The sequence below is a fragment of the Camelus dromedarius genome, chromosome 22, assembly GCF_036321535.1.
Source record: "Camelus dromedarius isolate mCamDro1 chromosome 22, mCamDro1.pat, whole genome shotgun sequence".
Taxonomy (NCBI): domain Eukaryota; kingdom Metazoa; phylum Chordata; class Mammalia; order Artiodactyla; family Camelidae; genus Camelus; species Camelus dromedarius.
Genome location: NC_087457.1, coordinates 30,822,245 through 30,838,453, shown reverse-complemented (window position 1 = coordinate 30,838,453; position 16,209 = coordinate 30,822,245). Strand labels below are relative to the sequence as shown.

The window sequence follows — 16,209 nt, the reverse complement described above, 5'->3', positions numbered from 1 at the left end:
CGGGACCAAATCAGGGCTTTAGAAAGGCATTTCGTGTAACAACAAAGAGCCAATTAAGAATTCCAGGTAGAGACTCCTGATTTATGGTTGTGGCCAAAAATCGGTCCGTTTTATGGTTTGCTTACTAACCTATTAATTAGACATCCAGCATGAAGCAGTTTTATCCGGAGGGAAGTAACACAAGTGTAGGTATCTTTTTTCATCATTACAGATTATAGATCAACTAATTAATACAGTGCCTAGTAGGTATTGTGTAGAAATTCTAGAAGCACACGAAGTCAATGTAAAACTTTCCTCATGTTTACTTTCAGTGCTCTAATTTCTGTATAACTTTTTTCCTCCCTAATTTGGTTGAATAAAGATATTTTAGATTTGATTGGGAAGAGTCCCACTTACTGAAAACATTAGTTAAGAAAATGTTTCCTAGCAGCTATGTCCAATATTTTTAGTTGGTTTAAAAAAGAAAAAAACCACAATTCTTTGACTCTCAGTTAAATCTTTTGTTATTTCTGTCTTTAACAGCAATCAGCAGAGTGAAAACATTTTATTCCAAGTTAGATAGAACTTCTAAGCCATAGGAAACATGTAGTGTTTGGGTATTAATGGTTCTGAAATTGTTTCTAAAATAAACCCAGAATGTATAAGAACAAGACAAGAATAAAAGTGTTAATGATTACCTTTAAAAATTCTTTTATAGCACACTGCCATTTAGAAACACTACAGTCAGTTGGACATTTAGCAGGGGGGATCCCCTCATGGACTGTGTGGCTCGGAAGTCTGAAGAACAATGGACATGTGAGGTCTGTACACTAATAAATAAGCCGTCTTCTGAGGCATGTGATGCTTGCCTGGCTTCGAGGCCTGCTGGTAAGACTATTGATTTTGAGTTCCTTTCATTTCAAAGAGGGTTAATCGTATAGTCAGGTATCTATCTTGTTCCGTTTTGATATTTCATACCTAAATGAAATGCTTGCTTTCTGAAAGGTTTAAATGAATTGCCAGCCTTTGCATGTTAACCATGCTAATAATTCTGTTGAGCACTTTTTTTTTAAACAGGGAGGGAAAACATGCTTGTACTAAAAGAGTGTGTGCCTTTGTATCTCAAAAAACTGAGATGATCACATCTGTTCTCTACTGTTTCTAATGAATTATTCAATAAAGCTTTGTTTTATGCAGATTTCAGCAACTTTTGAGTTTGTTATTCAGTCCAAGTGTTTCATAAATTGAAAGGGAGGATTTCTGTAAGAATATCTCTGCAGGTGGAATAGAAAAATGCTGAATTCTTTCTCTTCTTTATCCCTCCTACCCCTTGTTATTAAAATCTTTACCCAGACAATTGTACTGATTTCATTGAAATCCTTCAAAATAACTCTTTATAGCTCACAATTTCACGCGTTCAGAGAATGCAAAACCTCAGAGGAAACCTGTGATTAAGAACCGTCTCATTGATGTGGCTTCCATTGTGTTCGCAAAGTGTTCCTTCTTTCTTCAATTAGAGAGGAGAAAGTTCCTCCTTGACTTCTGGACCCTGCATTGTGTGAGCTGTCATATTGTGTTTTGTTCTCTGGGCCAGAAGGGTGGGCATCACCCGTGGTACAGCTTTGCTGGTAGCAGAAGGGACTGTGTCTCCTATTTCTGTCCCTCCCTCTTCAGTCTCATTCAACAGAGAGCCCTCAGAAAGCTGCAATCTTAGATGTCCACATTTATTTAGACATTGTGAAATGCCTTTACACATCTCCTTAATTATTTTCTCGTTATTTTCTCTGAGTATGAAAGGCATATATATTAGCTGCAATTTAGAGAAAGTCACAGTACAGATTCCAAAACCCTAGGATGCTTTGTTGAAACACATGTAATAAATGTTAAGTCTCTGTGATTCATCTTTACTTATTTCTGATAAGCCTTTCATCGGTTCTTGTCATTCACAGAACCATTCCTGATCATCTAGGCACAGGCTCTTAACTGCTGATCTGTGTCACTTCATAATTACCACTGCCTTAATATTTGGCCTATTACAAAACTGACAGCTGAATGATCTTTAAATGCTTGAACGTAATACAAAGCAAATACAAATCTTTGTTAAACCCACCTCTGAGTCCCAGTAAGTTGTTGAAAATTTGCACTTTATAGAATACTTTATTTCCTAATCAGAAGATGGTTAATTCTGAATTGCCCCAGCTTACTTTGCATTATTAGTTCCGTACATTAGGCCACTGTAATCTATGAACTAAATGTTTTAATCAAATGAAAAGATGTTTCAAATCGTCAATACATTATGTGTAAGGAAATACTGCAGAATTACTGGTCTCTTTCCAGATTCAGTACTCAAGAATGAAGAGAATCCTACGGCCTTGAACTACTTAGTCAAATACCCTTGTAATCGTTTTGGAAAACCGAGTACAGAAGTGAAGATCAACAGGAGAACTGCATTTGGAACCACAACCCTTGTCTTGACTGATTTCAGCAATATGTCCAGAGCTTTGGGAAGAGAAGAAAGCCAAAACCAGACACCAGCTGGGGAATTTCCAGAATCTCCTCCTGCCGTTTGTTTCAGTGACACACCGCCCCCCTCCAAGGAGAGAACGAACCATAAAACTCAATTGTCTAACAAAGTCAACCTGTCACCGACGGTCTGCTCTCGGTCTCAGTTATTTAGTCCAGCAAATAAAAAATTGAAAACAACCCAGTCCTCATCACCAGACCACAAAAGGTGCAACCCTGGGTTTTCTATCAGGTATGAGGCTTCCAACCTTGATTTTGGGAAGATACTTGCATTTAAGTTTTAAGAATGCAGAAAAATCATCCCTTGCTAAAGAAGCTGAATTGATTTTGGAAATGTAAATCAAACCCGGAAGGGCTACTACAGTAATTTGCGTCCCTTGCCTCCTCCAGCTTTTAGTGTTAGAGAAGGAAAGGGAGTGAAAAAGAATTTCCTACACCTGTAAAAAGTTGGGGTTTTTTCTGACTGTAACCATATACACGCTTAATACATAATGTTGGGAACATACTGAAAAGTATAAAGAAAAATGATTAAATCCCCCATAACCTTACTGGTTATCAGTCTCCACTGCTAGCAGTTTTAAGTTAGTTCTTCTATGAAAGATATTTCTTCTGAAAGGGAAACTGTCATTCATAGCAGTTTAGTAAATGTCTTCTGTTCTACAGAAAGGGATCTGAGATCCTTGTAGTGACATTTCTGCTAAAGAAAGTGGCTCTATTTCAGACAGCTAAGGGGGATGGTGGCCATTGTTTCAAACCAAAAAGGAAAAGAGCATGTGTACATCTTTCAGATCTGAAATTTTAAAATTATAATTCCAATTGCTGAATACTACCAGACCACATATGTTTTATGAGATTACCAGCTACACGTTCAGGCGAAGACCCTTAATTACTGTCGCTAGGGATACAGACATTGTAATAAGCAATGTCATCCTTGTTCCTTAATGGTTACTAGCAGCTCCTGGAACTCTGTCGGTAATTCTCCCCAACCTTGTTCAGTCCCTTGGTCCTCTCACACCTGACAGCATGCCTCCACCAGGGAGAGACTTCACTCCGCAATTGTCTTGTCCTTCAGGAAGCAGGCGCTGTATATCCAGCATCTCTGAATGAAGGGAAGGTTGAGGAGTCGTCTTCCCCTGTGTCTTTTCTTGCCGGTGGGACACAGAGGAAGACTTACTGGGGTGGGATCTGAAGTAATCTCACTAGGGATTCTGATTTCTGGCTTCGCCTCTGATGAGCTGTGTCTTTGCTGATGGAAAGAGTCTTCTTTGGGCAGCGAGGTGAGGGACCACTGGTGTACATGCCTGGACCAGCTTCTGAGAATCCTCAAAGCTTATTTCATAACAGTTCGGAGATAGTTTTTGGTCAGTGGATGTTTTCATCTCACGTTTCCCATCCGAAATTTAAATTTACCATTAATTAATCTTAATGATTTATCCTTGATTGATTTTTTAAAAAAATGTGTTCATAATCATTTATAATAACTGGTTTGACTTTTGTTCACAATACTTATAAATGATGGGTATCTGAATGTAAGCTATGGGGGGTGGGGTAAACTTTTAACTGCCTGGGTCAGTATACTGCCTTTCACTTTAACCCAAATTAATGTCTCATGATGCAAGTTCATGAAGGAGCTAGTTGAGAGTGTCTGAGTGGGAAGGCCATCCTGTAGGAAAATCATTTTTGAACAGCCTTTTCTGTTGTGTAGCTTAAGTGGAAAGACACAGATGTGATCAGTTAAAAATATTGTGGCTTTCGTTGTGCTCCGATGAAGTATCTTGGCATATTTTTATTTCCTTAGTGCTTTGTAGAAAATCTCAGGCAATTTAACTAATGAATTAGGGATTTAAAAAAACATTAACGTAACCTTAAATTTAAATGATTTCTTCATAAGCCATTAGTAATAGGGTCATATGATTAATCACAGCACACAGCATTACTTAGGAACGCTGCCGTGTGTGTATGTGTTGAATATAAGAACCCCAGGACTGAGACTCTAAAATCAATCAAGATCAACTAGCAGAATAAATGTCAAGTGATGAAATACATTCACCCAGCAGCCCTTCTGCACCCAGCTACTTTACAAGGAATAAATTGCAAATTACTGTCATTTATTTCATTTTTCTCCTTGTCTGGCAGCTACAGCGTTCATCTTGTGGACAGGATGCCACGCAGAAGCTCACAACATAATACGATTAAAGCAGGTGGTCCACTCAGAGAATTTAGAGCTAGTTCATTTTTTTCTTTAATAATTATATGGTAATTAATTTGCCTTTTGTTCTCTTAATTACTGATCTCATCACTGCATGATACGTGCCATGCTGATGAGGCGTATTTTCAGATTGGTCTTTAGATATACTTGAATTTTACCCAGCTACTGGATTATAAATTCTATAGTCGAACCCATTTTTAAGCAGTTAAGAATGCCTGTTAGACACAGTACTAAATCTTTGATCCAATTATTGTAAATACAGAGCAAAACACAGCGACACCTTTTCAAAGAATGCAACGTGTGTTTTTAGGTTGAAGTTTTTCTGAGCTGACGTGAAGGCTTATGTAGATGAGTGAAATGAAAAGAGCAAAATCACTAACATTTTCTCGGGTCTGCTGCCGTCAGGGTTGCCAAATTCCCCTTCTAATCACCAGTCAGGCACTGACACCTCATACATGCTTTTGGGTCACCTTTTGGAGTTTTCAGTCCCCAAGGATGTCAGAACCACCTGGGACCATCCAGGATGAGTCATTTAACCTCTGTTTGTTGGAATCCTTGAAATAACTGCTGAACTACAAAATCTGCATTCGTTGAGACTGATTAGTTCCAAAAAATTTATAGACAGTGTTTTTTTATTATAATGAATCACCCCATCTGTAAAATAAGTTAACCCATGATAAATTGATCAGTGAAAAAATAATATCCGTTTTAAAATGACAAACCTGTGCTTAGTAATCGCCTTGATAATTTTATCTCACCTTTGTTCAGTGTTATTTGAACAATGTTTATTGAACATGTTCAGTGTTTATTAGCATTTATTGAGAGCCCATTATCCATTAAGCACTGCTCTTGGTTCTCATGACCTCTTGAAGTTAAAGTTTTAATACTGCCTCTTTGGGGGCGGAGGGTGTGCTGGTGAGATGAAGGGGGTATGGAAAAGAGAAATCTGCTGCCCCTCACCTTCCCCGTGATGCTAAAATGTAAGCCACCACCTCCACCATGAAAAAGGTACCCACAGAATACCTGCTGGAGAAGTATTTAATTGTAATGATTTCCTCAGTAATGCCCCCAGCTGCTTTCATCCACATACACCTGCGGCACAAACAGCTTTAGAAACTGTCCTCGGCGTGAGTGAGTCCACCCCAGACATCAGGGTGTTTGGGTCCATTTAAAGCAACATATTTAAGCTTCTGCTTTATAAATGAGTGTAAAACAGTTTCATCACGAAAGAGCTCATGTATGTCAATTACATCTCAGTAAAACCAGGGAAAAAAGATCTCACACTCTGAACGTTTCAATTAGATAGGGTGCCCCGAGGCATCACTATAGAAACAAGTATGTGAAGAATGTCATTTAGGAAGGAAGGAATTTACAAGTATCTTTTAAAAATCACTTAAGAATCATACTTTGTTCTTTAGAAATTAACCCCAAAAAAAGAAAGTAAGAAATTTTTTATCGTTAAAAGTGTAAAACTAGGGCTCTTAAGTGGAAGGACTTCTTGTAATTAATAAGAGCTCTTTTCCTCTTCAGTTAGTTTATTTTTTAAAAAACTATTATACAGGCATTGAAAATATGCAAAATATAAAAACAAATTTAAAATAATCATGAAGTTCCTTTTCAAAGAGGAAACTCCACATGTGCAGTTACAGGGGAAGGCCGGCCTCTGGGCCTCATGCACAGTGTGCAGGACTAAACCCCCAGACACTCGTGATCCTCACGGTGGGGGAGGATGAAGCTTCCTCGCTTGCTTGACAAAATACACGTTTCTGCCCTGCCAGGCAGCTGAAATATGATTGCAGCTTTTGCAGTAGCCTTGATCAAAGAAAAGCGTAGAAAGTTGTCTTTAAGGTGGTCAGGAGAGAAGAGTGATCCTTTTGGCCTTGTCAGAGCCATTGATGAGAGTTCGCTACCGATGAGAAAATAATTAGAGAAGATTGTGACTCTAGTTACTTTGGGGGTCAAGGGGTACTGGGACTTGAGAGTATTTTAGGGGAAATAAAATGGCCACACTGTCAGGCTACTGAGTAAGAAAAGAACTAAATATCACAAATGAAAACTGGACGGACTGGATGTGCCAGTCAGCTGTTTTTATTCTCGAGGCATTTAAATTCCTTGCCTAATGTAGATTAAATTTAACTTAGGTACCTAGGTAGCATTGGGAGTGAGTTAGAATTACCTGGGAAAACCGAGCATTTGAAAGAAGCAGGAGTGGGTGTAATTGTGTAAAGTTGGCCGTGGTCCACTTCGTGGTCTGCTTTCTTTGGTCAGGCAGGATTCCCACGTGGGGTGAGGTGGTGGAGATGACCCCTTTTGGCACTGCCATGCTGCAGTTATCTTGTAACTTGTCATTACAGCGAACTTCAAGTTCACGTGACAGATGGTCCAAGTACATCCAATGCTGGCCAACCTCGCTGCCGTGGGCACGGCCGCCCCTGCATCCTCCGAGTGGTGAGGAAGGATGGAGAAAACAAGGGCAGGCACTTCTATGCGTGTCCTCTACCTAGAGAAGCGCAGTGTGGATTTTTTGAAGTACGTGTATCCTTTACCAAGCTTAACGCTAGTGTCCCTGAATACTTCTGTTATTAAAATGTAACGAATAGCCATCTGTTTCCGGTTTTACCTTTAAATTTAAAAGCCATATTGACATGCAGTCTAAACCCTGAATGTTGAATAACTTGAAAGAGTTTCATCACAAAAAGAAAAATAAATCAAATGATAGCTATTTGATTATTCGAGTATGTCATATGTGTAACCACAAGCATGGAAGTGTTGCCCCTTGATTTACAAAGACAGAGAGGTGTTGAGCCACTTACCCAGGTGGCTGATAATCCAGACTGACTCTCCCCAACTTCAGCATTACATCAGAACCTTGAGTTTATACATTTGATGGAGGTACCTGGGAAAAATCCCCTACATGCCTTGGATTTACAATAAGCTTAGCGAATCCTACTGTGCAAGCTTAACCTAAAAAAGTGATGCACGGTAACGATTTAGCGCTGGGTCGTTCTCCACACCTTTCAGTTTATGCGTGTGTCCCTAGCAATGAACGTGTGACCAGAGACAGGAGTCTGAAGCCCTTTCAGTCAGATCTCACTGACCGCGTCCTCAGTGTGAGCCTCTCACTGCTGACTGTGATCCTGAGGTTCCAAGATAACACATCTTCCCAACCACTTCATTTGGTGTGTAATTGGAAAAAGAAAATATTGATTTGTTTCAGTGCTGGAGCAGAAGTTTTCTGGCTGGGTTTATTGAGAGAGAAGTTACGTGTCTTCAGTGTGGCATCTTCCCGAGGAATTTCCCAGGGAAAGTTTGGTAATGATTTTAGAGCTTAACCCCTGCCCAGGAGGGGGCCCCATCCTTCTCAACTTACTGATTCCCCGCACCCCACCCCCAGAAGCTTGTATAGATGTCATGGAGAAAACATTAGCAGTATTCATGGTATCACAGCCTTCTTGGTAGCTCTCATGAGGCCAAAATTAATAAGGATAAGAATAATACAATGGAATCTGCCTGGAATCTGTCCAGGTAATTCTGTTTTGGATTCTTTATTTTCCCAGGAGACTAAGGAAGTTTAGTTTTAAAATCGTAACAAATCTTTGGTCTTACTTAATAGCTTTAGCTCAACCAGACCTCTAGCAGGAAGACTGTTGATTTGCTTTACAGCAAGATCCTGGTAGTTTTCAACTATTTTCAATAAAGTGGAGGAACTTCTGTAAATATGCCTTTAGACAGAAACTCGGAATTATGACAACTTTCTGTGTGATTCAAGCAGATTTGTTAGATGCTTCCAACAGGATATAAGGTTTTTAAAGGGCATCAGCAAATGATGATGTGTGTTTTACAGTGTCAAAGACCAGCAACATCAGCGAAGACACTGGCGCTAGTCATACATGTCCAGGCTCAGCCTGTGCCCCATTCTAACCTCTGTCTAAACTTCGCCATCTCTGTTTCTCCCCGCAGTGGGCAGATCTGTCCTTCCCATTCTGCAACCATGGCAAACGCTGCATCATGAGAACAGTGCTGAAGATTGGACCTAACAACGGAAGGAACTTTTTTCTGTGCCCTCTTGGGAAGGAAAAACAGTGCAATTTTTTCCAGTGGGCAGGAATCAACATTATTCCGGGATGCTAATATTATCTCCTTGTGTAGAATATATAGCATTTAATCTCTTCAAAATGTGTATAAGTGTAAAGTTATTGCAATATTTGAGAACTGTTCATTTAAGTGTACTATCTTTCCATTATATGGCTTTTTTTTTTGCTTTAATGAATGCCATATGTCTTTTATCAAATATATAATATAATCCATTTAGAATGTATATTTAATGCATTTAGTTATGATAAAGTATTTTTAGTACGTTCTTAGTCTCTTGTAACTTCTTCAGGGAAGCAGTGAATTTCTTTTTGTGGGGGGAGAGGTATGCAGTACAATAAAATAATGTATTCTGTCTGTAATGAGTAATTTCTTAGATATCACCACTATTCATAATATATGATTAAAGAAACTTCTTGTTTTTTAAATGAAATGTAAGAAATGGGATCTTCTTTATAGAAATTAATGCTTTCTCTTTTTTATTCTGTTCAACAAACATCAAGTTCTAGATGCTAGGGACATGCCAAACACTTGTATAACTTCAAATGCATTTTCATGGAGAGCTCTGGGAATTCAGAATATAAAAGTAATATATAAGAACAGAAGAAGTTGGCTATATATCTTTAAAAGAGAAGTTGGTTTAAACTTTTCTGATCTGTTAATTTTTTTAAAATAAGTTTATTGCAAAAGCTTAATGTGCTATTATGGTTCTAGTTTTATCTTAACTCCTCTCCTTTTTCTTTTTAAATTTAGTTCAGGTATGACTACTTCCTGAAAGAAAAGCGAAACAGTAATCTTAAGGCATTTCTGCATGTTTGTGGAAAATTCCATTCAGAGCTGGTTCAATCTATTAATAAAAGGACAGTGTAGAGGATGGCGGAAATCCCTTTCTCTTCCATCACGAAAGGGCCCGTGCAGAGCTCTAGAAGTTAACAGCATGTGAAATTACCAGGGCAGAAAATATTCCATCGTGCCATCTGTGTTTGAACTCTACACTGAAGAGAGAGAATTAAAACCAACTTAAGGTCAGTGATCTTCACCCAACAGGGTAATAATAACACTACAGAGCAGACCAAGAACTAGACAGGACCAGTCACGGTCTTAGTGACCTGATGTGAAGTACACAGGGTGTGCATTTGGAAGGAGGTGTATTACTTATGCAACAACAAGGGAAAAGGCCTATTGCAAAGCAGGCTTCCATAAATTCCAGTCTTCAAAAATTAGCAAATGAATTATAAGAAAATATAGGCAAATGAAATAATAGATATCAATATAATAAATTTAGAGACATCTACAAAATATGCAGGATTGATGTGAAGAAAATTTTACTGAGAAGCATTAAAGAACCAGATGGATAGACGAAACAGCATCTTGTTTGGAAAACATGGATGTTTTACAAATGCGATTCTTCCAAAATTAATTTGGAGTTTTAATAAAATTTCCCGTCAAAGTCTCAAGGAGGTTTCTGCTTCCATTATGGAGTAAGCTTCACCTGAATGCAACTCTAGATTCTGGGCAAAAATTAAAAACAATACTGGAGAGTGAACAAAAGCAGGCAGATTCTGGAGGTGGGTAAAGTTTGGAAGGAGAGACCAGCTGGAAGTTATTTCCCATTTTTTTTACAATTTTTATCCTGAGGGCAGAACAAAGTCAGTTCCAACCCAGTCTTTCTGGCCTAAAGAGCCAGCAGACAGTCTGGGCGAGCACAGCCACCTGAAGGGAGAAATCTCAGAAGAGACTCCGCAAGGGAGAGCCTCAAGTTCTGTGTTTAAACTGCCCGTGTCCTTGACTGACCCCTGAACACATGTGTGGGTCAGACAGCACAGAGCAGCTAAAGAGAAAAGAACTGAACCAAGAGTTAATCAGTCACCCAAGAGAATTTGCAGTTTGAATCCAACCAAACCAATTACCTGCTGAGACAAAGGATCAACACTCTTTAGAGGAATATACCAAATCCAGAGTCTCCACCACATCATAGTCACATATTCAGGATTCGATCTGAATTATGCAACGTAAGAAGAACAGAATAATGTGATCCAGTTTCAGAGAAAAAAACAAACACCCAAGACTGATGCCAAGGTGACCAAGATGTTGGAATTATCAACCAAGGATCTTAAAGCAGCCTTTATAACTATGCTCATTGAAGTAAACACCAAAGAGGGACGATACCAAATGGAAATTCAGATATTCAAGAAGTGATACAGAAACTCTGAAATGGAAAATATCTCAATAAATATAAAATACTATTTTTTGCCTCTTAGTTTCATTATAATATATGGGACTGTTTAAAGGGCAAAAAATTATAACATCTTGTGAGATTTATAATGTGTGTAGACATAATGTGACAACTAGAACATAAGGAGAGGTCAAGGAGCTGTATGATTACACGTTTTCTGCATTTTATGTGAAGTGATTCTGCATTACCTCCGATTGTGAAAAGGTGAGTGTATTTATATGTAACATCTATTACCAGATTTGAGAAGTTTTCAACTACTATTTCTTTGAATGCTTTTTTAGTCCCACACTCTCCCTTGTCTCTTTCTGAGGTTCCAATGATACAAAAGATCATTTAGGTTGTTATTACACCACAGATCCCTGGGCTCTATTTATTTTTCCCAGTCTATTTTTGCCTCTTTCTTATTCAAACTGAGTAAATTCTATCAATCTGTCTTCAAGTTCACTGACTCTGTTCTCTGTCATTTTCACTCTACTATTGAGATCATTCAGCCAATTTTTTATTTCAATAATTGCATTTTTCAGTCCCATAATTTCCACTGGGTTCTTTTTTATAACTTCTATTTCTTTATTGAGAGTTTCCATTTTTTTCATTGGCTTCAAGGTAATTTATAATTGATTCCAGAAGTTGTCTTACGGTATCTGCTTTAAAATCCTTGCCAAATAATTCTAGTATCTGATTTATCTCAGTACTGTTATCAGTTGAGTGTCTTTTCTCCTGCAGATTGTGGTCGTTCCAGTTTGGGGCAGGAGAGATGATTGTTTTTATTGTATCCTGGTGGTTTGGTTATTATGTTAGGAGACTGTAGATCCTATTAAATCTTCTATTTTAGCATGCAGTCATCCTGTTTAGTTGAGTGTGTAGGTTCTGACTTCCATCATGGGCTTGATTCCCAAGGACGGTATGGTTTTCAGAGCCCTTGCATGCAGTTCTGGGCTGCTTTATTCTCGTCTTCCTGCGGGTCCTCATCAGGCCCTCTGGTGCTGACTGCAGGAACAGAAGGTGAATCCCTGGGCTGCCCGGTGCTTCTAGGACATCTTCTGCAGAGGGTGTGGCAGAAGCCCCTGTGCTGTGTCTCCTTATGCCACCCGGTAGAGGGAAGCGGGTGTTGTCACTGTCCCATCAACAGCTTTGGTTCCCACAGCAGCAGAACCAGGACAAGGCTGCTGGCCTTCAGGGCCTACATCTGCTCACGGCTGTGCTGAACCTTGGGAAGATGCCGCGTGGTCTGTTGATATTCATCTCTTTGGAGTTTATCTGCCTATTTCTTAATATTTCAAACTAATAGCATATGAATATAAAGGCTTTTCATGTTTGGGGGAAAACTGAGAATGAGACAGAAGATAAAAATGAAGAAGATGATTTTAAGAGCCACTATTTTTGAACCATTATTTTGTGACGGCTGCTGTCGTTTTCCATAGATTATTTTGTTTAATCCTCTTGACTTTATTATTGTTATTTCTAATTTTCCAGTTTAAGACAGCTGGCTTGCTGTAGCTTAGGTCAAAATGTGTCCATGTCATACAGGCTGAAGTTTGGGTGAGGTTTGCATGGCGCTAAGACCCACACTTTAAATAAGCTTCTCTCCTCCCCATTTATTAAAGAAAAGTGGCTGTACCCAGAATTGCATGTCATTGACATGTACAAATACCTAACGTACACAAGTGTAAGTAATTGTGGGATGATGGTAAGATTATGGTCACTTTTTTCTCTAAAATTTGTTAAAATTACTATAAATTTATTTTAAATTTCCATTGCTTTCCATTGCTTTTCTTTATTTAATTTCCATTAAAATTTTGTTATTTTCATGTACTTTCTAAAGGTACTTGTTGTGGCATGTTCTACACCACCATTATTGGCAAGTTGGCACGTGAAATGAAAAAAAAACAAACGTTCTAATGAGTTTCCCAAAAAGCATAACCTCCTTTTTCTTTATATATTTTTCCAGCACTTTATATCTCTTCTGCAGCTTATACTAGTGTCTGCCTGGTGTCATATTATTTATCCTATCTGCATTTCCCAAAGTTCGCCTCCTTAAGGGATCGCATGTAACTTCTTTGTTCTTCACAGAATCTTACCAAGGATTGTGCTTTGTACACAGTAGAAACTTGGTAAACATTTGTTGAATTTACTAGATGAAGGTTTAATATCATGTCAGTCGACTGAACATTTTTAACCTTGTTACCACTATTCAAACATGAATGTACTTAAATGTCATTGAAAAGAGTGTCGCTGGTGTATTATAAAAGAGAAAGAAATTCCCCAGTGTCTAAAAGTTGTTAAGTCTTCCTAGTGATTAAATGAAAGTCTTTTTTTGGCTTTTTATAGAAATTTGCTTACACATGGACAGGCCAAAACTAATCAGATCAAAGGATATGCATTCACTGACAAGGAAAGAAGACATAAAAATAAGGCTACCTTAGCTCTACACTGTGTTTAAGATACAGAGATGAAAAAATTTTGAGTATGCCTCACAATGCCCGTGAGTTTGAACCTCTTCTTCATTTTACGGGAAACCAAATCAACTGGTTTAAATTATTTCTTTGCTTTTAATTCAGTTCATCTCTGTTGAACACGTATTATGTGAAAGATTGAGTGATGGGTGTTTTTAAAGAAGAGCTCGCCAGTGCATAAATGAGGTCGAGATGATACTGCAGGGTGCCACTGTAAGCCAAGTGCGGAGGGAGGGCTCACCCCGATTCAGGAGCTGGAGGAGCGTCTGGAGAGACAGCAGTTGGAGTTTCACGTCGGTGGACAAGGGCGTTCCAGGCAGTGGGTGCGGCCTACGCAGGAATCAGAGCACGGGGAGTGTGTGGGGAGTGGCAGAGTCCTGTGTGGCTAGATCATAGGGGATAGGGAGGAAAATAGAGGCGGTGGGGGGGGGATATCTGTAAGGGAAGAATTGATTCCATCTCATGGCTACAAATGAAATTCCCAAGATGGTCCAGTTCTTTGTTCTGAGGAGATAAAAATGAGTAAGTCACTCTCTCCCTTTAGGGAGCCCGTGGGCAGAGAAGCAAGCCGGTGCCCCCAGGGACCTGTGCTGGATTAGTGACGCCAACAACAAGTCTTCTGAACGAATGAAGAAAGGAATCCATTCTGCAGTGTGGCTGGGGATGGTAGGTATAGTGTTTAATTGCTTAGATTCTAGAGAACAATTGAGTTCTGGAGTCAGACTGCTGGTTCAAAGACCTGCCCCACCCCTTACCTTGACCTTGACCCTGTGACCTTGAACACGGTATTTTGTTAAGTTTTGGATCCCCTGTGCTAAGTCTCAGTTACCACATCTGTTAGATGGTGACCACAGTGGTACCATCTCACAGCGCTGTTTTGAGGGTCAAGTGTGAGACCTAGCTGAAGGGCTGAGCAGTGAGTGTCCCCAGCCGTCAAAACAATGGGGTTCATGTTATTAACTTTGTTATTCCTGCTCCGCCTCCTCCCCTCACAGCTGTTATCATGGGAGGTTTCAGAGAAGAACTAGCAATCGCAGTAGCCTTAAAGAAGGGCTTGGACTTCACCAGGCAGAGAAGGACTGAGGGACAGGGTGGAACTGCACGAGGAGAGCGCCAGAGCGTGCGGAAGTACAGTTGTGTTTGGGGAGACAGGCTGGAACTTTAAAAAGAACGTATTAGGAAGAAGAGGCTGGGTTAGGTTTTATGTTTCCAGCGACACATCAGCAATTTAGAAACAGAAAACATGAAAGAACTGCAAAAAGCCTTCATTCATGAAGAATTGAGAGGCCCACAAGTCAGAGTAACCCAGACATCCGTTATTGTAGACAGAAATCACAAATCCCAACGGTGAGTTTGAACCATTAACAACTCCAGTCACTCACGTCCCATCCTCTCCCTATTTCTGTAGAAGAGGTCTGGCTGTGAGTGCATGGAGACACTGCATATACAGTGTTTCTGGGAAGGCAGGTGGTCAGATCGCACAGTTACACCCAGAGTGGTGGACCCAAGCAGTACACAGGGTCTCACTCATTGAAATCTGTTTTTAAAGGGGTGAATCCAATGCTCAACAAGGCAGAGCAAGGCTCGCCAGAGTGGATGAACCCTGTTGTTTTTGGAAGTTGCAGAATAAAAGCCAAGGGTTTAGGGGTTGAAATACTTTCTATGTATTGCTTGACTCCTATTGACTTCTCTAATAACAGAGTCATGAAGGAGGGAAAAAACAAGAAGTTAAAAGAGATAAAGAAATGAAAAAGTGATTCTAGAAAGAAAGAATAGATCTTGAACAGAACGGAAAGGCAAAGACAAAGAGAAATCCCTACAGCACTTACACTGACGCAGTGCATCCTTTTTTAGCAATCAGAAACACAAATACATGGATAGTCAACCGAAGAACAGCCTTGTAAATTTTTTAAACTACACACTAGCTTTTTGGACTAAATGCTATCATAAAATGCAAAACTGCAAAGCAAATTAGCAGACTCATTACAACCCTTCCACACCTACCCTCCGAGTGTGTCACTGCCAATCTCTAGCCTTGGCATCTTGGTTTACATATTAATAAATACTCTTCTGCTTTTAATATGCATATATCTCTCTCATCATTATATTATTACACTCAGCTTGTTTGGCACTATTTAAAAGGCATTTATTTTGCTATCAATGGCAGAAAACAATTTAGGAAACAGAACAGAGTAGGAAAAATGTTAAATCTAAGTGTTTGAATTGGTTATGGACTCATTAGTTTATTAACTCGTTTTCTGCAAACTTGAATACTTTGAATGCATTAGGAATGATGCAGCATTTAAAAAAAAGTGTGCTCTTAAAATGGTAAACACTGGATCTAAGATCTGAGTTTGTAGTTATTACTTATTTAAAATAAACAAGCAAATTCCATTGAGATATGGTCTCATTTACAGGAATGGTCTATTAGCAGGCGGCAGTGAGCACAACAATTAACCATATCAGCACATTAAAACCTAATGTGTAAACTCCACAAAGCAGCAAACACACGTCCTGCCATGGCCTATTAAGTAATCAGAAATGATTGCACATAATTAGCTCGTGAACAGCTGCATAAACTCAAGTGTCCCACTTTTTATCAGACATGGAGACTTCAAGTGGAAGGGAGGTTTGTCAGCTATGTCTTGAACAGGGTGGGAGGGTCACCATGAAACAAAATTGAGGATGGATTCTAATGCTGGATGGCAGATAACCAC

At 39.3% G+C, this 16,209-nt stretch overlaps 1 protein-coding gene across 1 annotated transcript in view; it reads left to right on the top strand.

The window, feature by feature from the left end:
* Positions 1–9,236, top strand: part of NEIL3 (nei like DNA glycosylase 3) — a 31,064-nt gene extending 21,828 nt beyond the window's left edge. The window contains exons 7-10 of the mRNA XM_010974543.3: positions 698–867; positions 2,317–2,734; positions 7,066–7,240; positions 8,672–9,236. Coding sequence (XP_010972845.3) covers positions 698–867; positions 2,317–2,734; positions 7,066–7,240; positions 8,672–8,842 — 934 coding nt within the window. The 3' untranslated portion in view covers positions 8,843–9,236. The remainder of the gene's footprint in view (positions 1–697; positions 868–2,316; positions 2,735–7,065; positions 7,241–8,671) is intronic.
* Positions 9,237–16,209: the final 6,973 nt, after the last annotated feature.